Consider the following 26,005-nt stretch of genomic DNA (forward strand, 5'->3'; position numbering starts at 1 on the left):
AGTTTTAAAACATTCGTTTAGTGCCGCTTTAGAGCGCTCACGTCCGTAATGGAGAACAGTCTGTAACATGTTTTTTTCTTTTTTTTTGAAATAAATTTCTAAAAAAATGCGACTTAGTCCAGTGCGACTTAAGCTATAGGCCTATATGTTTTTTCTTCCTCGTGACGCATTTTTTGACTGATATGCGACTCTGGAGCGACTTATAAAATAGGCTACGGTAAGTTATTTATTATTTTTGTGCAAATGTCCTATAAAGTCCCATCCTTTAAGGATTAATTTATGTCCCGTTGACCGGTCCATTGCGTTACGAATAAAAGCAGAATCAATAAAGTCAAAAATGTGATGTGCAGTCAGGTTTAAGTGTGTGCTATTTGAACAAGTGTTCTCACTGATACGTTTGTTGTGATTCGCGGAGATTTGACGAGTTTTATAGTCTTGATATTGTTTCTTATTCAAAAGTGGTGATGCCCCTATTAATAAATGGTCCTGCCTTTATTAGAGAGAAGAATATGTTCAGCCCCCTCCCTCCGAAGCTTCGAATATTCGATGTTAATTCCTGTCGAAGCTTCGAAGCTCAAAAAATGGTATTCGGACCAGCCCTACTTTCCATAGACATAATGATTTTTATACTGTACAAACTGTATATTCTATTCCCTTACACTAACCCTACCCCTAAACCTACCCATCACAGAAAACTTTCTGCAATTTCACATTTTCAAAAAAACATAACTTTTTTGATTTATAAGCCGGTTTCCTCATGGGGACCAAAAAATGTCCCCACACGAACAAGGATTTCGGATATTGCCATCCTTGTGGGGACATTTTGTCCCCATAATGTAAGGTTTACCAGGCCACACTTACACACACACACACACACACACACACATACCTTACTACTATGTCATTTGTTCACAATGTCCCACCACACAATAAATCATTATACCATTACGACTAGACACATTCAAAATGCAAAAAGATTAGTTTTTCCAAACTGTTTGGAGCAATTTGTTATATTTTTGTATATTTGTAATTTTGAAATATAACATTAAAGAGTATATTTGATGTGATTAATTGCTCTGTCATTTATCAGATTAACCAATTGTTATAATTTCAATTTGTGCTGGTTAATTATGAACAATGGGTAAAATTGTGGGGCGGGGGCGGGGGCGGGGCTCCATTAGGGCTCCTCCCCTAACCGCATGTGATCTCACTCCAAGCTTTTGATAAAACTTGAGAACCCTGGTTCTATGAAAGAAACACACACACGTCGGTAAGATCATTTTTACATTTTTAAGCAACTGAGAAACACTAAAAGATTGGAAGATATTTTAATATTATAATAAATAAATAAAATGTTGTAAAAGTGTTAATATTTTTTTGTTTAATTGTGCAAAAGAAAGAACAATAAAAACATTAACTTTTAAAGGGAGGAAGAAACTCAAACTCTTCTGTATTCAGACACAAATTCGTTCATGAAACTTGTAACGGTCACCAGCTGGAGTGCCCTTGAGAGCCACCAGAGGGCACTCCACACCAGACTCTCATGTTCACTCACAGACTACATCTCCCATCATTCTCTGCCTGGACTCATCAGCACTCATTATCACATTCACCTGTATCTCATTTTCTTGTTTAGTTCACCCCATATAGCCTGGTTCACCCCATCAGTCACTGTGAAGTTTTATATGTTGTTGTACTGCACTTCTGAGCGGTTTTCATGTCTCTTGGTTTTTTGGATTTCTTGCCCGTTCTGTGGATTACTCTTGTGCCTCTGACCCCTGCCTGTTTTGTGTTTTGTTTTGGTTTGGTTGGACTGCCTTCCTGTGCTTGACCCTCTGCTTGTGTTGGATTACGATTCTGGATAACCCTTTAAATAAACTGCATTTGGATCCTCTACCTTCGTGTCTTGGAGCAGTTTGTAACAAAACTCTTCAGTTCAGGCTAATATTAATATAATATTGGTCACACTTGTGTTTGGTATTTAGGCATTTACAAAATTGTAAATTTTCCCATTCAGCTTGTGTTATGGTTATGATTTAACACAGTTAGGCCTGCGCTGTGTTTCCCAAAAGCATTTTAAGAGTAAGTTTATCATAGAGACCATTGGTGGCAATTGTTCTACGATATTTGATCTTTTTTTTTAAATTAAAATATCTTATTATATCTTGTGTGATGTGTTTCACAGAGAGCTGAAGAGGAGAGTATTGTGGAGTATGTGTCTATCAGCATGAGAAGATGATTCATTTTCAGCAGGATTGAGTCTTTCCCTCTAGTTTTCCTTTGAGAATAATCAGAAAATCCCAGTGGACAAACAGCCGAATCATTCTGACGGGTTTGAAGTGAGAAATTCAGAGATTGATGATTTGATCTCCTAAAACTTCAGGAGACTTTGCATTGTAACACAACTTATTATGTAAATTGTATGGCCCACTGAATCATTTTCATATTTAACTCAAAATACTCAAAAGAAGTGAAAGAGAGCCCTGGAAACCTTAAAAGCTGATCTGAAATCAAACTATGATATTGCTGTGAAATATGAAATTATTAGGCCTATTGATATTCAAGGGAATCCACATATTCATGACCTTATTCACCTTATTTTCGAACGCGGAAGTAAACATGGGTCCAATATCCGGTTTTTGTGCGGCACTTCCGTTTCCTCGCTTCCCTGGGCTAATGGTGCATTCAAGTCCTCCTGGGAAGTTCGTACGTACGAGGTGGGAAGTCGTGCTTATAACGCCATGTGCGTTCAAGTCACTTTCGTCGGAGCAAAATGGCGGAGTACTTTCTCTTAATTAATTACACAAAAATACAGTATGGTTCTTAAACTCTTGTTCTAGAAAATGAAGAACAAAGAAATGTACATCAGGTGTACTTTGTATTTTTTATGTTTTTAATTAATTTATGAAGCCACTGCCAACACATCGTTACATGTTGCATTGTTATATTATGATACTATCATATTCTGTTTTGGCGATTAGCTGTTAATAGAAAAGCCTGACAATATCACAGCTAAATACCTTTACGTATTGTGTATTCCGCCATGTTAATCACTGACACGCCCCCAACTCGTAAAGATCGGAGCTTAGAGAAAATCCCGAGCTCCCCACTGGTATTTACGACATTGTGGTGTCGTTCAAGTGCGTTTAACTCGTAAATACGATCTATACGAGATGACTTGAACGCACCATAAATAACGATGTCGATCGCGAAGGATTATGCAGAGTTGACAGAAAAATGTTACACATGCCATAGCAGATGAATACAACAAAGAACCAAAGCCCCGCCTCACTCAGTTAGGGTACCGGACCTGGTTGAAAACACTCATGCATCTAGCTGGCAGAGTGACAAAACTTCGCCGGCGCCTTCAGCACCGCCCTAAACACGGTCGAGCCAATGCTGGACTAATATATCTATGGAGGTATTTTGTCATGTCAAATGTATTAATAATGCCATCAAAATGCAACCAAAGCACAGGATAGCAATAGATGGCTATAAATAATTGTAAATCATACAAAATAAATGCCATGATCATGCCATTATGCCATGATCACTAGATTTTATACAGGGGTTACTATAATGATTTTGTTTCTCCTTGGAGTTTTTATCATGGTTTTTATTGAGACTTCATAGCCCATGCAGCCACTTTTCTGGTATCGGGTGGTCTTCTGTAGGTCTTGTGTTCACGAAATGAAAAGAACAAACATACGGTCGTTTCAATGGTTTCTTCAAATGTAAAGCTTTTAACCACAGGCGAAGGGATTCCTCAGGCCGGCGACACACTGGCTGCGTGGCGGTCCGTTTTTATTTCGGCTACCATTTACGGCTCTGATCTGTTCTGTGACAGATGGGTTTGGTTCACGTAATAAATCCACCAAAATTCAATAAAAACATTATTTTCAACAACTTGAGCCATTTTTTTCACTTGCAGTTCTTAGCCTACCGTTTAGTCTTTGGCGTGTGTAGTGTGACTCCAGCAGTGAATGTCACGTGACTGATCACGCTTTATTAAACCTCTGCATAAGACAAGGCCTACACTAGCCCTCATGTGGTGTTCAAAACCCTATAACACCTGTGGTGTTCCCGGTCAAAAATTACCGGCCTATAAAAAATAGCTTATAAATCACTCATTATACCATATTTTCACCCAATCTTGGATTCAATCTTTTTGTCAACTTGTTCTCTTTCAATTAGAACTGGTTTTATATTTCTGTTTGCATCTGATTAATCATGGGCCTCATTTATCTGAGAGTAGGCATCTCATTTTTTGAGTAAAAAACAAATAATTTATGAGTAAATTTGGAAATATGAAAAAAAAAAAAAAAATGGCTACTGTTGATCACACTAGTCTACTCTAATATTTCACCAGGAATTTTGTTTTGAAGCTTTTGTTTTGTAAAAAATATGGCACATAGTCACACTTGTGGTGTTCCCGGTCAAAAATGACCGGCCTATAAAAAATAGCTTATAAATCACTCATTATACCATATTTTCACCCAATCTTGGATTCAATCTTTTTGTCCACTTGTTCTCTTTCAATTAGGACTGGTTTTATATTTATATTTGCATCTGATTATTCATAGGCCTCATTTATTTGATAGTAGGCATCTAATTTTTTGAGTAAAAAACAAAACATTTTTGAATAATTTTGGAAAAATTAAATAAAATCTGAAGAAAATTGGCACTGTTGATCACACTAGTCTACTTTAATGTTTCACAAGGAATTTTGTTTTGAAAAACTTTTATTTTGTACAAAATGGCACAGAGTTACTCTTGTGGTGTTCCACTGGGCCATTGAGGGCCATTGTTTCAGTTGGCCATTGAAAGTGAATGGGAGAGACATGTGTTAGAAGTCCATGAGGAATATCTTTAGATCTGAGTGATGGATTATGGTGAGTTTGGGCTCTTTTTAATCTTAACAATCTCATGTAAATAATGACATTTTCCACAATTTATGCATGCTTCATTGAGTTATGAGTTAAAACGAGTTCATTCGAGTTATGAGTTAAAACGAGTTCATTGAGTTATGAGTTAAAACGCGACATAAGTGCTAGGCTACATCTATATTCAAGGCTCTGTGTGCGCCTGTTGGGGTTTGTGTGTTACAACTCCATTAGGAATATCTTTAGATCTGAGTGACGGATTATGCTGAGTTTGGGCTGTTTTTAATCATGATAGTCTGCTGAAAATAATGATGTACAGTTTTCTACGATCTGTGCATGCTTCGTGAAGTTATGAGCAAAAAACCAAACGTGAGTGCTTCATGAGTATATACGCTAGATGCGTCTGTGGTATTTTCTGTGTTAGAACGCCATGAGGAATATCTTTAGATCTGATTGATGGAATATATTGAGTTTGGGCTCATTTTAATTGTAAGCATCTGCTGTAAATAATGATGTGTCATTTTCCACAATTGGAGCATGTTTCATGAAGTTACGAGCAGAAATGTGTCTAAAATTCAGAATCCATACATGGTTTACACATGGGTCTCTTGAAGGGCTTCTTTTAGAAAAACCTAGCTCAAGTTTAGTAAAAAGCCTGAAACAATTATGCTTGTTGTATTCTACTCATTGAGACCTTTCAAATTACATATGACACAGGACTATCTGAGCTGTATGATGTATTTGACATATTGCTGAATGTAATACAAAAAAGTAGTTAATAAATTATGATTTTTTTTCTTCTAATTATCAGCAAATAACTCGCCACTACTTAGAAGTTTATCAAATTGGCTACATTCATTGTAAATTTCAGACTCTAAGCTTTCAAATGACACCTATTTTAAGTTGATCAAGGTAATAGTTTTGAAAAATATTATGATTATTTATTTCGCAGCTAGGTGGCGCTTGCATGGGGTACACTCAGTTTTAGAGTGATAACTCAGCAGTCGTTAGGAGTTGATCAAAGTGATTAGATGCATTAAAAAGCTGAGATTCTAAGCTTTAAAATGATACATATTTTGTGTTGTTCCATTCATTGGATGCATTGGTCTCTCCCATTCACTTTCAATGGCCAATTGAAACAATGGCCCACAATGGCCCTCAATGGCCCAGTGGAACACCACAAGTGTAACTCTGTGCCATATTGTACAAAATAAAAGTTTTTCAAAACAAAATTCCTGGTGAAAAATTTAAGTAGACTAGTGTGATCAACAGTGCCAATTTTCTTCAGATTTTCTTTTATTTTTCCAAAATTATTCAAAAATAATGTTTTTTTTACTCAAAAAATGAGATGCCTACTCTCAAATAAATGAGGCCTACAATTAATCAGATGCAAATAGAAATATAAAACCAGTCCTTATTGAAGGAGAACAAGTTGACAAAAAGATTGAATCCAAGATTGGGTGAAAATATGGTATAATGAGTGATTTATAAGCTATTTTTTATAGGCCGGTCATTTTTGACCGGGAACACCACAAGTGTGACAAGGTGACAAAACCCCCCCTAAAAAATTAAGAAAATTGTCACAAAACATTTCAGAAGTAGTCATACCATTTGTGAAAAAAGTCACTAAGTTTCAGTCCAAAGCGATAACATTAACTAGTATTTTCAGGAAAAAGAAAATCTTCTCCGGGTCAAAATGACCCGAACACCACATGAGGGCTAGAGCATAACCAATTAACCTTTCAAAAATCAGATCCACCACAACTTAAGTAGGCTATATTAAATAAAAAGCTTTTAAAATTACAGTTGATAAGACACTCATAAGGACTGATAGAACAACCTTTAGTATGTGAAAGTGTTTATATATATATATATATATATAGGATCTGCTATTAACATCTTGGTGTCAGATCCCACATCACACCTTCAGAGGTCTAGTGGAGTCCATGCCTCCACGGGTCAGGGCTGTTTCAGCAGCAAAACGGGGAGCAACACAATATTAGGATGGTGGTCATGATGTTATGCCTGATCGGTGTATATCAAATATCAAAATACCTATATATATATATATATATATATATATATAAACTTTTACAGACTTAACTTGAGAATGGCAGTGTTAAATATGATCATTGTGTTTCTATTGTTTTTCTGTCTCTGTGTCAAATGCAGTTTCTCATCATGTTTCTGTAGATTAAAGTTTAAAGCAGTCTCACATAAGATGTCCGTCCACCCAACTGATCAAACAAAAAGAAAAAAGAAAGAAAGAAAAAAACCCACAGCAGGTTTCAGTTTGACTCAGAAGCAATGAGATCATAAATGGTTTTAAAGTTGTACTTTTCCCCATACGCTATAATTGGGAACTGAATAAATATATACAACAATTTTAAATCACAAGTTACTCTCTATTTTACCATGAAATGTAGTGTTTATATGACATGTGTATATGTGTGTGTGTGTGTGTGTGTGTGCATTAGGAGGGTCAGACTCTGTCGGGGGAGGATTCACAATCTTGTGTTTGTTAAGATCTGTTGTGCGTTCATTGATAGTCTTATTAGATCAGGCGTTTCACTGAACAGCTGCAAATGTTTCACATGTTTGTTTTGTTCTGTTTGTGCTTCTGCCGTCTGATCGGTAAGTTGTGAACATATTTGTGTTGTTTATTCACATATCAGAGTAATAAACTCATGCGGCGGCTCAAATTAGATTATTTTCATCCACTGCGATCAAATCTCTCTTGTTGGTTTAGAAATCATGATTTCAATGATTACAAATGCAAATCCTCCCTAGCACTTTTTAAAAATATAATTAAAATATTTTTTTAATTCTTCTGCAGTAATCACAGACAATTACAAAGGTAATGGGAATTCAATAATAACAAATGTATTGAATACTGAATGTATTGAAATTAAACTTTCAGGCTGTAAATAATTTATCATATAATTTTTATTTTGCTCTACAGCAAATCATTTTAAAGATCACATTATTGATTCCCTCAAATTTGTCTGTTCATATTTGTGACTTTTCATATTGTTTCGTGTCTTTGTTGCTGTTAAAGGTTACGAACTGATTTTAATCTTTGTAAACTAACAAAAGCTTTAATCTGTTCTTTTTCTGTTCATGTTCTCCAGGTGTGTTTGGGGCCGAAACAAATGAGATACAGTCAGTGTCAGTGATGGAGGGAGATTCTGTTACTCTAAACACTGATCTTACTGAAATACATGAAGATGAAGACATACTGTGGAAATATGGAGCTGAAAAGTCTCTGATAGCTAAAATCAGCAAAGAGAACCGAATCTCCTCCACATATGATGATGTTCCTGATGGGAGATTCAGAGACAGACTGAAGCTGGACGATCAAACTGGATCTCTGACCATCACAAACACCAGAACTGAACACACTGGAGTTTATCAACTAGAGATAAGTGAAGTGAAGCTGACAATAAAAACATTCAATGTTTCTGTCTATGGTGAGTAGAGAGTATTTGTCTCGTCCTTTACAAATTTACAAGTAAAACTCAATCCACAGCATTTGTAGCATTGTGTCGGTTACCACAAAGAAAAATTTAGACTCGTCTCTCATTTGGAGGTTACGGCGAGGCACTTATAAAGGAATGTGAACGAGGCCAAAATTTGGAGGATTTAAAGGAAACTTCAGAAACACTTCAGCATTTTTAAAGGCAGTTTAAGGTTTATGGCGTATTGTCGGGGCAAAAGGTTAGCAAGTGATTTGTAACACACACATTGTTCACATCATTTGGCTATACTTTTAAAACAGTAGGTATTTTAACGTTTACAGATCGGCCCCATTCTACGAAAACTTGTTTCCACCAATTAATAAAACATTTAAATGGTAATAATTGCCCCGTTTAATTGCACAATTCAGAATTTTTTTCTCAGAATTGCGAGATATAAACTTGCAATTGTGAGAAAATCGATCTTTTAAATTATTTAATAAGTGGCGGAAACAAGCTTCCCCACCATTCAGCGCTTCACTGTAACCCAGAGTTTTGCTTTTCTGGTGGACAAATGGAAATACATTTTTGTGGCAATCAACATTGTCAAAATTGCATTAGATTAAGCTTACTTTAAAATTAACCCAGAATATTATTTTAAATATTTATACACTGAAATATCTTATAGTTTGAGATACACTTACTGACAGTGAACACACTACTCTCAAAATAAGATTGATGTTAAGTTTTACCCATATTTCTCTTTATTCTCTCATCTTTCTCAGCTCGTCTGCCTGTTCCTGTCATCATCAGTAACTCTTCACAATGTTCTTCATCATCATCAAATTGTTCACTGGTGTGTTCATCAGTGTTGAATGTGTGTGATGCGACTCTCTCCTGGTACGCAGGAATCAGTGTATTGTCCAGCATCAGTGTGTGTGATCTCAGCATCAGTCTCTCTCTACCTCTGGAGGTGGAATATCAGGATAAAAACACCTACAGCTGTGTGCTGAACAATCCCATCAGCAACCAGACCACACATCTGGACATCAACACACTCTGTCACACATGTGCAGGTACCACAGTTCTGATGATGTGATTATATCCAGATTCACTCACACTAATGACTCTCTCCTTCAGTTCCTCCAGTCTCAGTGTCTCTGATAGTGTTGATCTCTGCTGGATCTCTGATGATTGTTGCTGGATTCGGGATCTTCTGGATCTGCACGAAATGTAGAACAATTGACAGGGAAGGCAAGTGTTATTTACTGCTTTTAAACATTATAATAAACAAAACTTTATTCCCTAAAATATACTACAAATATTTAGTCAACTGATAGCCCTAAATATGATTTTAAAATAATAATTGTCATTATTTTGTAGTTAACACCCTTGCGATTATTTATATGAAAAGAAACCAAAATAAGTTTGTGTTTAAAAAAGACAAAAAAAACCAAAAAACAGATCCTTCTTTTCTCAAATTGCACCAAAAGATTAAAAATACAAAAGCTTTCTCCACTTTATGAACATAATTTTACATGTTCCATAATTATTCCATGTACATGTTACATAATTTCCTTTTGTCACTGTAAAGCTGCTTTGAAACAATCTATATTGTTGAAAGCGCTATATAAATGAAGGTGACGTGTAAAGATGCAGCTGGTGCTAAAGTTAAAATATGTTATTGATTACTTTTGTTCAACTTGTTGAGCATCAATTTCACCACACAAAGAATGCATTTGACTTAAATGTCCTGCCTGGGTTTGATTTATAAATTATGTGTAAAAAATGTCTCTCTAACTTTATTTACTAATTTTAAATGATAGCTCAAATTTAAATTTAGTCAAATTAACTTTTTTTTTAAAGGGCTGTGTTAAACGTTTAATGAAATGTGTGCATTTATGCTTTAAATTTGACGGCCATAATAATAAAAATACATACAGTATGTTGTAAAGAATCAGATCTAATTAGTATTGAGTTGTTGTTTTAATGCATTTATTATTGTTGAAACAGTCGAGACTTGCGAAGACGAGATCACTTACGCTGATCCAGCGTTCTACAGAAGAAACGCACATAAAACAGTAAGACAATTTATAGTTATGTTGTGTTTCTCTGTATTATTTGAGTCAGATGCAATTGTGTTTTTGACTGTATAATGATCCATCAAATACAACAGCACCAAATCAGATGTTTAATTAAAGCCATAAGATTATCAATGCAAGAAAGACTTTTGTGTCAGATTAACACGTTAGCAAAACAGGCTGAGAACCACTGATATAGAAGATGATGTGTAGAAGATGTTTAAGTTTGCATGCAGTGCTGATAAATGTTATTAGAAAACTATATACAGTAACTATATATAACTATATTTCTTGTGTTGTGTTTTTACAGAAAGTTGAAGAGGAGGATCATGTGGTGTATGCACCAGTCACAATGAGAAGATGAACAAACTTCAGTCTTTTTATAAGTACAAGACCCAACTGTGTGACCAGCGTCGAGTCCGAGTCTATGGTTGAGTTTTTGGTGAGGATCACCATATTGTATCAGGACGTCCCAGCAGACGCAGAGCAGGATCAAAGTTTAAACTATTAAATGAAGTGGTCTCCTAAAAACTTAAAACAAACTTCCCTTTTTAACCAATTAAATCATTCATTAGAGCATTTCATGTTTGACTTTTAAAGTCTTAAAGGGACCATGCGTGTAATCTCATGAAAAACACAGATGCAAAACACTCATGAACACTGTGGTCTCATGTATTCACATCTGAACAGAAATGTGGTTTGATCTGCTGGGTGGATGGACAGCTTGTGCATGAGTGCTTCTGCTGATGGACGTGTGTGTTTGATGTCAGTTTGTGATCGTCTCTGTCTGAGGTGTGAATAGTCTGTGAATAGCCTGTGGTTGAAGGACTTTTTCCATTCCTGCTCACATGAAACCGTCGACTTCTGCTCTAGAGAAAACCTGCTTTACTACAACATACTGAACTCAGCACTGGTGTTTAACAAAAATATAATATACTTTGCGTGTGTGATGATCAATACTCATGCAGTGATCCTGCAGTTAAGCAGTGTGACACTCTCAGGGTCATATCCTTACAAAGGTCATATCATTTTTCTGCCAGTGTCTGGGTAATTTTAAGTATAAATGCAATGTATGACTTACAATTTATGATTTATGTTTGATGGTTGTTAATTTATTTTGTTTTCATCAAGTATGGACGAGAAACTAACTAAACGCTGCAAACAATCTTGATTTTTTTTTTTTTTTTTCAGTAGCATAACAGTCGTCCTGTCCATAAAACATAAAGGTAGAAATTCATAGAATGAGATCAAGATCATAATTAGATAGGAAATCGTACTCGGTTACTAACGTAACCTCGGTTCTCTCTAGAGAGAGGAACGAGTACTGCGTAGAATACGCTAGGGGAAAATCCTTTTCCACGAGAATACTGAAGCCAAAAAAATTATCCTTTAATTTTGTATTAATGTAAAACGCGTTGCGGCAGCATACAGACATAGGCGAGGCAGCTCGCGCGCCTATTGGCTGGTCTGCGTCACGTCCCGCCGAGACGGGCGTGGCTTAGGTCTATAAATACCGCTCGCAGGCATTATTTCTCTGGTTTTTCATAGTCGAAGCAACCAGAGCGCGTGCAGGCACGGCAGGATACGCAGTACTCGTTCCTCTCTCTAGAGAGAACCGAGGTTACGTTAGTAACCGAGTACGTTCTCTTACGAGAGATACTCTCGTACTGTGTAGAATACGCTAGGGGAACCTACTGTAAAACGCCGTGCGTGCTGGGATCTGATACCATAGACTCAAGGGCGACAGCCCGGAGTTCATACAGTACATAATCACCCAGGGGACTCACAGGGAATCCTGGAAGAGAGGGGGGTTAGCCACTATCTTCCTTATAGCAGCATAGAGCAAGGATTGCAATACTCAATAGCTGCATAACTGACAGCGCCAGTTATGAGATTTTGGCCATACTAGACCGACAGTAGTCTGGCCTGTAGTGCGGGAACCTCTAGGTTGTAAAACCTTATAAATGTAGACGGAGAGGCCCAGCCTGCCGCCATACAAATATCTTGCAAGGCAATCCCACTTGACCATGCCCACGATGAAGCCATGCTTCTCGTGGAGTGCGCTTTGACACCCAGCGGGCACTGCATGCCCTTGGTTGTGTAAGCTAGCGCTATTGCGTCCACTACCCATCTGGATAGGGTCTGTTTCGAAGCGGCTAGTCCCTTAGAACGCCCGCTGAACGAAACAAAGAGCTGCTCCGTCTGTCTGAAAACAAAATGACCTGTGCTCTGAACGGTGTATTGAGGGATTTAGGAACATAACCGTGCTTAGGTTTGAGTATAACTCTAGAGTCATTCGGCCCAAATTCCATGCACGTCGCGCTTACTGAGAGCGCGTGTAAGTCCCCTATGCGCTTCACTGAAGCGAGAGCCAGAAGAAACGCCGTCTTGAAAGACAGGTGTTTAAGATCAATCTCCTGCAAGGGCTCAAATGGATGACCTTTCATGGCTTCCAGTACCGTAGAAAGGTCCCATATAGGGACTGTGGGAGGTCTGGGAGGATTCAGTCTCTTAGCTCCTCGAAGGAAGCGAATGACTAAATCGTTCCTTCCAATAGACTGGCCGAGCGTGGTCGAAGAGAACACTGCTATGGCCGCTACATAGACTTTGAGCGTGGAAGGGGACCTGCCCTTATCCAACAGCTCCTGTAGGAAGGAGAGAACCTCCGTCACACCGCAATGCAGGGGTGACACACCACGAGCTGTGCACCAGCTAGAGAACACTGACCATTTTGAGGCATAGAGACGTCGCGTAGACAGAGCTCTGGCCTGCGTGATAGTGTTTAACACTCCCTGTGGGAGGTCAGCGGGTACCCGTTGATGGCCCACACATGGAGGGACCACAGCTCTGGGTGAGGATGCCAAATCGAGCCGTTGGCTTGAGAGAGGAGATCCCTCCTCAGAGGCACTGGCCACGGGGCGGTGCTCGCTAACTGCATCACAATTGGGAACCAAGGTTGGCTCATCCAAAGTGGGGCTACAAGCAGCACTGAGCATCCTTCTTCCCTAACCCGTTCTAACACCTGAGTCAGGAGGGAGACGGGGGGAAAAGCGTAGAGAGGACGGCGAGGCCACTCGTGGGTCAGCGCGTCCTTGCTCTTCGAGAAAAATTCTGGACAGTGAGCGTTTTCTTGAGACGCGAACAGGTCTATTTCCGCTCTGCCGAATTTCTTCCACAGCAGCTGGACTGTCTGTGGGTGCAAAGACCATTCTCCTGTCGGAACCTGGTTCCTGGACAGTCTGTCTGGTCCTATATTTAGGAGCCCTGGCACGTGCGCTGCTCTCAGCGAGAGCAGGTTGCTGCGGGCCCATATCAGGAGGCGCCTGGTTAGCCTGTACAGAGTCAGGGACCTGAGGCCGCCCTGGCGATTTATGTAGGACACCACTGAGACGTTGTCTGAACGTATTAGCACGTGGTGTCCCTTTATGAGGGGACAAAAGCGCGTGAGCGCTTTGCTCACTGCCAACATTTCGAGGCAGTTGATATGTAAGAGCTTCTCCTGCTTTGACCATTGGCCAAAAAGCGGTCTGCCCTCGAGCAGCGCCCCCCATCCCGAGGTGGATGCGTCCGTGGACACCACCATCACTCTCGAGGAAGTCCCCAGGCTTACACCTGATTGGTACCAGTCTTTTGCCTTCCAAGGTTTCAAAGCTGCAATGCATGCTTGATTGACCTTGACGCGAAGCCGACCGGAGGCCCACGCTGTGCGTGGTACTCTCTTTCTGAGCCAGAACTGCAGTGGGCGCATGCGCAGAAGGCCCAACTGGAGAACTGAAGATGCTGAGGCCATCAGACCGAGCATCCTTTGAAAGGCTTTGAGAGGGACTATCGTGCCGCAGCGGAACGAGCCGGCTGCGCGCCGAATGTCCAGTGTGCGCTGAGATGACAGGCGTGCTGTCATTAGCAGCGAGTTCAGCTCTATTCCCAGAAAAGATATAATCTGTCTGGGGAAAAGCGAGCTCTTTTCCCAGTTCACTGCGAGACCGAGATTCTCGAGGTGATCGAGTAAAATGGTCCTGTGCTCTACGAGCTCTGAGTGAGATTGGGCTAGAATCAGCCAGTCGTCCAGATAGTTCAGCACTTGTATGCCCCGTAATCTGAGGGGTGCGAGCGCTGCGTCCATGCACTTCGTAAATGTACGGGGTGCCAGGGACAAGCCGAAAGGCAGGACTGTGTACTGATATGCCTGGCCCTCGAAGGCGAATCTCAAAAATCGCCTGTGACGTGACGCTATCTGTATTTGAAAATACGCGTCCTTTAGATCTATTGACACAAACCAGTCCCCCTGGCGGACGTGCGCGAGGATTTTTCTGATTGTGAGCATCCTGAACTGGCGCTTCATAAGCGCTCTGTTCAGCTGCCGCAGATCTAGTATGGGTCTGAGACCCCTGTCTTTTTTGTGCACCAGGAAGTATCTGCTGTAAAGCCCCCCTTCGCTTTGAGCTTGAGATAGGGGTTCTATAGCCCCTTTGCTCAACAGTTTCAAAATCTCGGCTCGAAGTAGATGAGCTACTTTCGATTCTACCGTGGTCTCGACGCGCGCCATGAAGCGGCGAGGGCGTCGGCGAAACTGCAGCGAATAGCCTTCTTTTATGATGTTCAGCACCCATCTCGAAACCCCGGGAAGCTTTTCCCACGCAGGTGCGCGAGTAGCTAGGGGCTGATTGCGAAGCACACTCTGATCGGCTCGCGATACAGCGGCTTTTATGTGCTGTGACATAAGCGTCGCGCTCATGACATCTGAGGCAGGTAACAGCCGCAGTGCTCGACTCCTCCGCAGTGTTTAGCTGAGAGGAGGAGGGCTGGGCTAGTTTCATGTCTGTGTGTGGGCGCAGAGCAGCGGGCACATACACCACCTTTACAGCATTGCTCGCGTGAGCAGAGCATATGCATACTGGTCCTGTATTTACAGGGACCGTGAGACATGTGGGAAGCAGCGTTTGTGGGCACTGGGTAGTGGGCACTTTTGCTACATTTGAAGCGCAATCGATCTGAGTCGATTTTATGTGCGCGGGCCCTGTGTGAAGGGCTGTGCTTGTGTGTAGGAATGGGCACTGAGTAGTGGGCATTTTTTCTACACATGAAACACCGTCGGCCGTGGCCGGGACACCAGAAAATACACTCTTTAAGGGATTTATCTGGGTAGCCGTAAAAACGGCTTTTGTGTGCAGGCAAGCGGGTAATGGAACCGGCTTGTTGGCTGCTAAATACGCTGGACCAGTCACATTTCCTGGAACTGGACGAGCGGCAAGCTTTGGTGGAAGTCCGGCCGCAGCGGGACTTGGACACCGTCGCTTTCCTAGGCGTGCTAGGACGATTTCGGGGCCTCTGGCTTCAACGCAATCTTCTGCCGCGGGCCACGCGGGGCGGGGCGGCGGCCGGATGAGCGAGAGCGCGGTCTCGAGCTCTGAGTTTGGCGGCGTTGAGAAGAGGAGGCGGCGGGCGGAGGCTTAGGCTGTGAGCTCTGAGCAGACGGTTTCGCACGGCCTGCTGCAGAACCGGAGCGCTTCGGGAGGAAGTGCTTCATGGCCTGGGTCGCTTTCTGCACCTCAGCGAACCTATCGGCGAAATCTTTGACCGAGGTTCCGAAGAGGCCGGCAGGGGAAAGCGGCGCGTCGAGGAACGCGGTGCGTTCTGACTCAGTCATGTCAGAGAGCGTAAGCCACAGATGTCTCTCAGACACGGTGAGCGAGGCCATGCTCTGTCCAATGGCCTGTGCTGCTGACTTGGTGGCACGAAGAGCGAAGTCTGTAGCGCTCCTCAAGTCCGGCACGCAGATTGCGTCAGGTCCTCTCTCGTCCAGCTGGCGGAGGAGATCGGCCTGGTATATCTGGAGCGTGGCCATGGTGTGCCACGCTGACGCGGCCTGCCCGGCGGCGGAGCAGGGCTGACGTCGTGCGGCAGGCTTTTGAGGGCAGCGCCATCTTAGCACGCCGTCCAGCAGAGGGCGGGCATAAGTGCGCTGCAATAGCCTCTTCGACCGGCGGTAGGGAGTGGTAGCCTCTGTTCTTTGCGTCGTCGACAGCGGAGAACGCCAAAGAGACAGAGGATCGTGTCCTGGCCGAAAAAGGGGAGCCCCAAGACTTAGCGACTTCTTCATGAAGCTCAGGAAGAAAGGGCGCTGGCTTGGATGCAGGTGAAACGCGCTCCCCAGGCAGGAAGTAGCCGTCCAGCCGGTTGTGAGCAGGCTGCTCAGGCGTAATCCACTCGAGGCCGAGGCTCGCCGTGGCCTGAGTGAGCACGCGCATGAGCTCCGCCTCAATGCTCGCTCTCTTTCCCGTAGAAGCACGGGCAGGGGGGGCGGGATCCTCAGAGCTCGCCCAATCCTCACTGCCTGATGCTATGAGAGAGCAGGAATCCCCCTCTCGTAGCAGCGCGTCGATCTCATCAGCGTCATCGACAGAAGCGGCGGCAGACCGCGGCCGCTGTCCGTCCGGAAGTGAAGCTGATGAAACCGGAGAAGCAGGCGGGCGCACCGGCGAGCTTTGACGGCTGAGAGAGGGCTCCGGGATTCGCTGAGCGCGGCGCTTTTTACGGCGCGGCACAACAGCAGGTGTGGGCGCAGTCTCGTTGAACAGTGCCAAGCGAGTCCTCAGAGTCGCTAATGGCAACAGCTCGCAGTGATGGCAGCCGCCATCAGCGAGCGCGAGAGCTGCATGTTCTTGACCCAGGCAGGAAGCGCAGATGACATGGCGGTCCCCGTCGCTGAGTGTGGCTTTGCACGAGCCACAAGCAGGCATCTTGAAAAAGACGCAGCTCTTTTAGACAGTGTGAGTCGCGCCGGCGAACACACACACACACACAGTGCAATAAAGGATATGGGCGCTGGATAGCGCAGCAGGAAGGCGATGAAGGCGGTGCGGCCAGCAGCTTCGTCGACTCGTCCCGCTGAGGTGCTTCTTCAACAGCGCGGCTTCTTCTCGGATCCAGCGATGTGAGTTGCTTCGCTGAAGGATGAAAAATCAGAGAAATAATGCCTGCGAGCGGTATTTATAGACCTAAGCCACGCCCGTCTCGGCGGGACGTGACGCAGAAGGCGCGAAGCGCCCTCATTGGGTCTGACGTCACTCTAGGTCTCGCTCGATAGGCTTAAGCAGTTGCCAGCAGACCAGCCAATAGGCGCGCGAGCTGCCTCGCCTATGTCTGTATGCTGCCGCAACGCGTTTTACATTAATACAAAATTAAAGGATAATTTTTTTGGCTTCAGTATTCTCGTGGAAAAGGATTTTCCCCTAGCGTATTCTACGCAGTTGAGAGTATCTCTCGTAAGAGAACTCACCTTAAGTTTCCTTGATAGTGGTAAAGTCCAGATGCAGTGATGAGGACAGCTCAAGATATCCACTCCTGCTCCAGTTCTGACGAGTCAGGGAACAAAACACAGGTGTGGATGAAGAAGTGTTGATCCTACTAATAATACAAACTTGTTTTTAATCTTTTTTTAAGATAAATTAATATCCCTATTAGCAAATATGTATTAGTGCGGTGTTCTAGTGGGTTTGAATAGGCTACCTAGGGTGCTCTGAGTGGTTGTTCACAGCTCAAAAGTGCCCACATCTCTGTGCTTTTCTCAGTCTCTGTGATCTTCTGGTTTGATGTCTCGGTTTCTCCTTCAATGTGTGTCTGAGGGACTTTTAACCTGATTCATCATCTTCATTCAGGTGAAAATCTGCTCACTTAAAATTACAGCACGTCTCCTCAACAACACACATTATTTTAGGAATCATTCTTGAACGGAGCACAGGACTGAAACTGTTTACTCGCAGATTTTCTGATGTTTTTTTCAACTTCTAAGAAAAGTGACATGAAGTCAGATTTACAGCTCATGAACATTCATTTTTAATCAAATAAAGAAAATTATTCGAAGTTCTTTGTGTGACAATGAATAATTTCATAGCTGCCATGTTCCTAATCGTAAATAATATCCTTCATCAAACCTATATGTGTTCCTATTTAATGCTTCTGTAAACAACCTCCTAACTGCATTTCTACAATCCTGCCAGTTCGACGCTGATAGTTTCCGTTTCTTTTTACTTCAACATCCGCTAATACATAAAGAAAACAGATATTTAAACACTCAGAAATAACTATAACAACACTTGACCACTAGAGGGATTAATCACATTCCCACCCAGAATAAATGTGGTAGCTATATTTGCTTTCTCAAGCGTCAAAGCCTATACTGTTTTTATAAAGGATATTAATAATGTTCATTGCCATGGCATGGAGCGATTGAACATGGTAATTATATTTCTCCACAGAATAGTACAGTTATTGTTCCTATTATACAATTATATTTTGAGATCTTCAAAGAAAATTATAAATGAGAAAATAAATTATATGTTGCTGTTTCCCATGATCTTTATTATTATTATTATTATTTGTAAGAACAACATCCCACACAATGTGCCCTTATTATCACCTTATGTTTCAGATAAGAGCAGACACGGCCATTTGTACTTTTAATGTGTCTGGCTTCCAGTGTCACATGCCTCCTTACCATTTTACCATATTACATATCCTACCATATTATTTTAATGGTTTGTCTTAGTAACTATAAAGATGCTGGTTTTGTAGCAAACAGTTTAAAGTTCACTGAACTTTGATATATTCTTCTCTACAGCTGCTAATAAATAAAGTCTCGCACATTCTGCAGTCAGCTTACTTCTGTGTTGAAACATCAGGAGGATAAATTACCTGATATTTCATTAATACATAAAGTGTGTACTACAGGCAGTATGGAGACTGTGTTAGACCACCATCTAGTGTCAAAACTAGGAATTCACCATTCAGAGAATGTTCATTTGATGTTTTTAATGTCATTTATCACATCAACACACACACATACACACACACACACACTGTGGAGCGGTTTGACAAATAACAGTATTTTGGCTCTGACATGACAAAACATTTACATGACAGAAACAGGCATCACGATACACTTCTAAATGAGCGGTCCAGAGTGATTTTGCCAGCCCTTTTACTCACTCTGGATGAGTTCAGTTCTTGGAGAGTGTGGAGAGGTGTACCAGTGATTCTCTCAGCAGTCCGGACTATCCGCTGTAGTCTTCAGAGGTCTGACTGGTAGCTGAGCAGAACCAGACAGTGACAGAAGTGCAGATGACAGACTCAATGACGTTAGAGAACTGTATCAGCAGCTCCTGTGAGAGTTGAACTTCCTCAGCTGGAGAAGGCAGGGCAACCTCTGCTGGGCCTTTTTCACAATGGAGTCAATGTGACTGTCCCAATTCAGGCCCAGGAACCTGAATGACTCTACTGCTGCCACTGTGCTGCTCATAATGGTGAGAGGGAGAGTGCTGGGATGTTTCTCCTGAAGTCCACAATCATCTCCACTGTTTTGAGTGTGTTCAGCTCCAGGTTGTTGTGGCTGCACCAGACAGCCAGCTCTTTAACCTCCAGTCTGTAAGCAGAAACATGAGGCCGATAAGTGGTGTCGTCTGCAAACTTCAGGAGCTTGACAGAGGGGTCTTTGGCGGTGCAGTCATTTGTGCACAGGGAGAACAGCAGTGGAGAGAGAACCTATCCCTGGGGGGCGCCAGTGCCTTCTTGCAATCCTTCTTTCAACAATCCTTGCCTGGAAGGACGATAGGAGAGGGCTTACACCGAGTGTATCTGTCACTGTTGTTCCGTGATAACCCATACATCGATCCGAGGGGCGCGATAAACACTTGTCTTTCCAATTCCCTCTGCACGTAATAGGATAGCGCTACAACCAACCAGGGCTGCGTTTCTCAAAAGCATCGTAAGCCTAAATTGATCGTAAAAACAAGATTATATGATAACACTGGGAAAGCGTGCCCGATCTGAGGGAGGGGAACGCTGCAGGAGCCACATTCTTAAAAGTTATGTGGGAATACACATATGGACTAACCCGAGGGTTTTACTGCATATAGTGGGTGACAGCCCAAGGGAAAGACGCAGGCTTCCGTTTAGAGCAGATGTGGAGAATACAGACACATGGGATCCCCGTAGGGTCACACATATGGGACACAGCCTTGTCCCGGTTCTCAAGGATTCAGCAGATAAAGGCCTGGCACCAGACGCTCCACCATATCCGGGCCGAAGATGTTGGTGGACTAAACAGGTTTGACTCTGGGGCAATAAGGATGCACAGTAGGGTGCAGCAAGCCGACAGAGCCGGCACTCACAGTGCTTCTACCCATTCAGGGTGAGAACATGGCAGGACACGGGCTCTACACGTAGGCTATACAGTAGTATCTAGCGAACATGTTAGGTGTCGCCCAGCCCGCAGCTCTACAGATATCTGTTAGCGAAGAGCCACATGCCAGTGCCCTGGAGGATGCAACGTCTAATGACATATCATGTGTTTTGGTGAACTGTTCAACAGCTAACTCTCAAGAGAAGGACAAAGTTGAACCCCAAGATCAGAGAAAGTGTGGACAAAAAAATCTCACCTTAATTTCCAGCTTTGAGCCGCCATCAATCAGGGAACAAAACAGGGTGAGGGCAAGTCTGAAGGGATCATACAAATAAACAAACCGTTTGGTTTTTACCCAGCTAACAATTATTGGTTCCCACAACGTTAGTTTTTGGTACCCAGAACATTCCCAGAACGTTATTTTTTATGGTAACCACCCAGCAACGTTCTGGGAACGTTATTTTATTGTTACATAAAAATAAAACCAAAAAAGAACGTTCCCCTAACGTAAGTATTTGGTTCCCAAAAAAATAACCAAAAAATAACATTAGGGGAACGTTCTGTGTTAACTGGGTAATTTGATTAGAATTTTTTTTGTAATAAATCTCATCTTTAGGCTAATACTCGATAAACGAAAAGGCATACAATTATAAAATATGTGGTTAGTGCGGTGTTCTGGTGGATTTCAGTACCTTTTTAGTCAGACATGTGATTGCTAGGTGGTCAAAAAAGCCCACATCTCTGTGATCTTCTCAGTCTCTGTGATCTTCTGGTTTGATATGTCTCAGGTCCCTCCTTCAATGTGCATCTGAGGGACTTTTCACCTGATTCATTCACCAGCAGGGGGAAATCATGAGTCTTAACAGCATTTAACAGCACACGTCTCCTCAACAACACACATATGAAGAATCAATCAATCATTCATGTCTGGAGCACAGGACTGAAACTGTGCAGGACAGTTTACACACAGATACTTCTGCATTCAATTCAACTCAGAAAGTTACAATTTCCAACTTCTACTAAGAAAGTGTCATCACGCCACTTGAAGTCAGACAGACACAACTCATAGTCCATAACTTCAACGCTGCTGAGATTGTGACTTCATGCGAAAATGGCAGACACCAGGGAGTTCATGTACACATAAACATTCGGTTTTAATCAAATAAAGTCAATAAATGAGTCGAAGTTCTTACACTATACATGAATATAAAACATATTAATAAACGGTTGAGGTGACACTAAATGACCCCCTCTGTTAATAATCATAACCCCGCAGTACTTAATTTATCTACCATATCTTTCTAAGGCAGAAAGCTGTATGCTAGTATGCGGTTCTGAATTTAGCATTATTATGCTGACAATGGACAACTGCAAATATACATACTGTATATTAAAAGTATATCCTTATACGTAAATTTGCCTGTCCCGCAACAAAACTGATGTGTGCTTCCACCTAAATGTTTCTGTATTGTAAACCTATAACCTCCCCTCCATCATTGGGTAATCTTGTTCATAGTTTAGAAAGTTGCCGTTGCTTTAACTGAAAATGAAACTAATACATCATGTGACCATTAGAGGGATGAGAGAATCCCACAGGATAAAGGGGGGTTTTGCTTTGCCAAGCATCTACTACTTCTTATATTAGTCATTTGATAAGGGTATTAATAAATAATAATGATAAGAAAAAGAAAAAGAGATGCATTACTAAACCAAAAAGCAATTGACCATGATAATCATATTTCCCACATTATTCTCGAAGTTATTGTTTCTACAAAATGTGAGATCTTTAAAAAGTAAGATCAATTTTGTCGTTTTTTTTTTAAAGACAGTGTCTGATATCACATTACCACAGGTGTACTGTAGTAACAATCTCTATAAAACTGTTACATATTTCCACAGAGAGTGCCAACAACACATTCTGAAGACAGACCTGAAGCTGTAATGATAAATATATATAATTATTATTAGAGATTGACTGATAATCGATTTTACCAATATTTTTGACTCATATTTACACCTTTCTACTGTCATCACTTTTACTCTCGATATTGAGTGGCGCCATCTGGTAGTTTTGAATAACAGCAGCTAAAACAGTGTTTTAGCACTAACAGTGGCACAGAATGTATGAAACCCTTTTTTTAGTGAACAAATATATACAGAACAGGACAGCAGGCCTACTGTGTAAATGTTTTGTACAGATCATAAAGATTGTCGGTAGAGAAATATGTCTGGACTCATAATGCTAACAAACAGCAGAAGAACATCATTGATTCACACTTTCATTCATCAGACAAACATGCACAAGTCTCGTGGATGATCTGAATCTTAATGAACATCATACAACCCACATCATGATTCATATACTGGAAAATACAGCAAGAAAAAAAATACAAACTACTTCTGGAAAATGAAGAACAAAAAATGTGCATCAGGTGTGTTTTGCTTTGTAATAAATGTATTGTTTGGTTTGGTTTGTTGTCCTCCAGTGGTTTTCCTAAACTGTATTTAATAAATACCACTTTGCAAATAAGACCTTCAAATGTCTCCTTCCAACCAAGCCCTGACAGACAGAAAAAACACAACATTCTAACCCTTTGAAGAGGCCCTTCAGCTACACACACCTGCTCTAAATACCCGTTCTCACACACACAAGATGTTTGTCCAAATCAAACCACATTTCTGAAGAAAACCAACCACAGCAGATCTCAGTTTGACTCAGAGCCAGAGCTTTTAAAAAATGGTAATGTGAGATCATACATGATTTTAACGGTTTCTTTAAGAAGTATGTTAAATTATAAATAATATCTCACCCATTAAGAACAGTTAAAGTCTTAATAAGGCCAGATGAACTATAACATTATGTCATGTGCAAATGCAGCGAGTGAAACTAGGAGGGCCAAACTGTGTCGTGGGAGGATTCACATATAGACTGAGTGTTTCCAGTGGATAGTTTCATCACACACTGAACTACTGAAGAAAATGTTTCACACGTGTGTTTTATTCTGTTTGTGCTGCTGGAGTCTGATCGGTGAGTTATAAAAACATTTTCATGGCTTTTTTTTTTTTCTATTTCGGAGCAATAAAGCTTTACTTTACCGAAAACATTACTTGAATGTAAAATCTTAATGAAGTCACATGACTCAAACTTTGTTGCTGTTTTTCATATCAGTTAAAGCGTTTTTTTTTTTTTTTTCATCTACAGCATTAAATATCCTGGAATATTTATTGTGAAATGTAATGCATTGTATTTGCTTGTTTAAAATGGGCATTTGTAAAATTATAACAATAATAATAATAACTCTTGAGGTAGAAGACACTGACATTAAGCTACTGAAGGTGGTTATCTTTCCTTTTTTCATAAATTATGCTGCCATATCAGTCCATTAATACTGTAAATATATTTCCAGGCAATTCATAAGCACTGCCGTAATGTTTTCTGACAGTCTCTCAGTAACGTTAGCAGTTTATACATATATTTTACACATTTATTTCCTTTATCAAGAGCTACTGATGTCAGAGAGAAAGTTTCTGGTAAAAAGGAAATTGAATATTATTGATATGTTGATGATGTTTAATTATAATGGTGAATCCATCATGGTGGACAAAATTAACTGTAGATGAATGTTTTAATCACAGTTTATAATAATAATCCCTGATTTGTTAATTTGTGTTTAATATTAAGTGATGCAGCAAACTATACGGGCCTGTCTGTTCATAAATCTCACCTTTCATTTAGTTTCATGTTTTTGCTGTTTTTCTGGATGTTCTAGACTTCACATCTAAACAAGAAAAACTGATTTCAGGCTTTGTAAACCATCAGAAGTATTAATCTGTGTAAATCTGTTTGTTCATCAGGTGTGTTTGGTGATTCAGTGTCAGTGATGGAGGGAGATTCTGTTACTCTAAACACTGATCTTACTGAAATACATGAAGATGATGATATACTGTGGACATTTGGAGCTGAAAAATCTCTAATAGCTAAAATGAATAAAAAGAAGCAAATCTTCTCCACATATGATGTTGTTCCTGATTGGAGATTCAGAGACAGACTGAAGCTGGACGATCAAACTGGATCTCTGACCATCACAAACACCAGAACTGAACATGCTGGAGTTTATCAACTAGAGATAATAGGAACTAAACTGACATTAAAATCACTCAATGTTTCTGTCTATGGTGAGTCGAGATCATTTGTCCAAACGGTCACATATTCATGTTTTAATTTACTGGATCTATTTACATTTTTAAATTACATAAGTTTTCAGTGTGTGAGATGACAAACACACTCACTAAGTGTTATTATACTAAACATTCACAACTTTTTTCAAGTTCATCCAGATTCCATTTTATTCTCTCATGGTTTTCAGCTCGTCTGCCTGTTCCTGTCATCATCAGTAACTCTTCACACTGTTCTTCATCATCATCATCATCATCAAATTGTTCATTAGTGTGTTCATCAGTGTTGAATGTGTGTGATGCGACTCTCTCCTGGTACGCAGGAATCAGTGTATTGTCCAGCATCAGTGTGTGTGATCTCAGCATCAGTCTCTCTCTACCTCTGGAGGTGGAATATCAGGATAAAAACACCTACAGCTGTGTGCTGAACAATCCCATCAGCAACCAGACCACACATCTGGACATCAACACACTCTGTCACACATGTGCAGGTACCACAGCACTGATGATAGATGTGTGTATACAGATTCACTCACACTAATGACTCTCTCCTTTAGTTCCTCTAGTCTCTCTGATAGTGTTGATCTCTGCTGGATCTCTGATGATTGTTGCAGGATTTTGGATCTTCTGGAAACACAGAAAAACTGATCGAGAAGGCAAGAATAACTGCTGTTAACAAGTGTTAACAAATAATGATAAATAATAAAATCTACTCCAAATAATTTTTTTCAAGTGATAGCCCATTTTATAGTTTAATATTTAAATATGTATTTATGTAGGTAATGTAATTTAGTTCTTAAATAATGTTGGTTATTGGTTGTTGCATTGATCTGAGCAGCTCTTTACTCGTCTCACACACAAACACTGATTCTGTATTTACTTTTACTCTGGTAATAGTGATGTTTTGTGTGTGTGAAAAGTAATAATGTCAAATCCCATATTGCCATTTTTAAAATTTCAGTATTAAATATATTTAATTACTTTTGTGCAATAACTTTGACAGCCTAATAATCACATATGCTGAAGAAAAAAAAAACAGATCTAGATTTGTATTTTTATTCTCTTCCTGTTGTTCAAACAGTTCAGATTTGTGAAGATGAGAAAACTTCTGTTGTTATGTTACTTCATCCATCGTTCTATGAAAGAAACACACAAACATCGGTAAGATCATTTATCATTAGTGTCTGTTGTGTGTGTTTGTATCATTCAGCAGTGAGTCAGATGGAGATC

At 40.9% G+C, this 26,005-nt stretch overlaps 1 protein-coding gene across 1 annotated transcript; it reads left to right on the plus strand.

Annotated features, from left to right (window-relative positions):
• Nucleotides 1–7,367: 7,367 nt before the first annotated feature.
• Nucleotides 7,368–10,737, plus strand: LOC308702130 (CD48 antigen-like; the record flags this gene model as incomplete). Its single annotated transcript, XM_081384798.1, has 5 exons — nucleotides 7,368–7,517; nucleotides 8,015–8,353; nucleotides 9,124–9,414; nucleotides 9,479–9,592; nucleotides 10,730–10,737. Exons 1-5 carry the CDS (start codon nucleotides 7,469–7,471, stop codon nucleotides 10,735–10,737), a joined length of 801 nt encoding a protein of 266 aa, XP_081240924.1. The 5' UTR covers nucleotides 7,368–7,468.
• Nucleotides 10,738–26,005: the final 15,268 nt, after the last annotated feature.

Source organism: Scardinius erythrophthalmus (genome assembly GCF_964197995.2).
Source record: "Scardinius erythrophthalmus genome assembly, chromosome: 14".
Classification (NCBI taxonomy): domain Eukaryota; kingdom Metazoa; phylum Chordata; class Actinopteri; order Cypriniformes; family Leuciscidae; genus Scardinius; species Scardinius erythrophthalmus.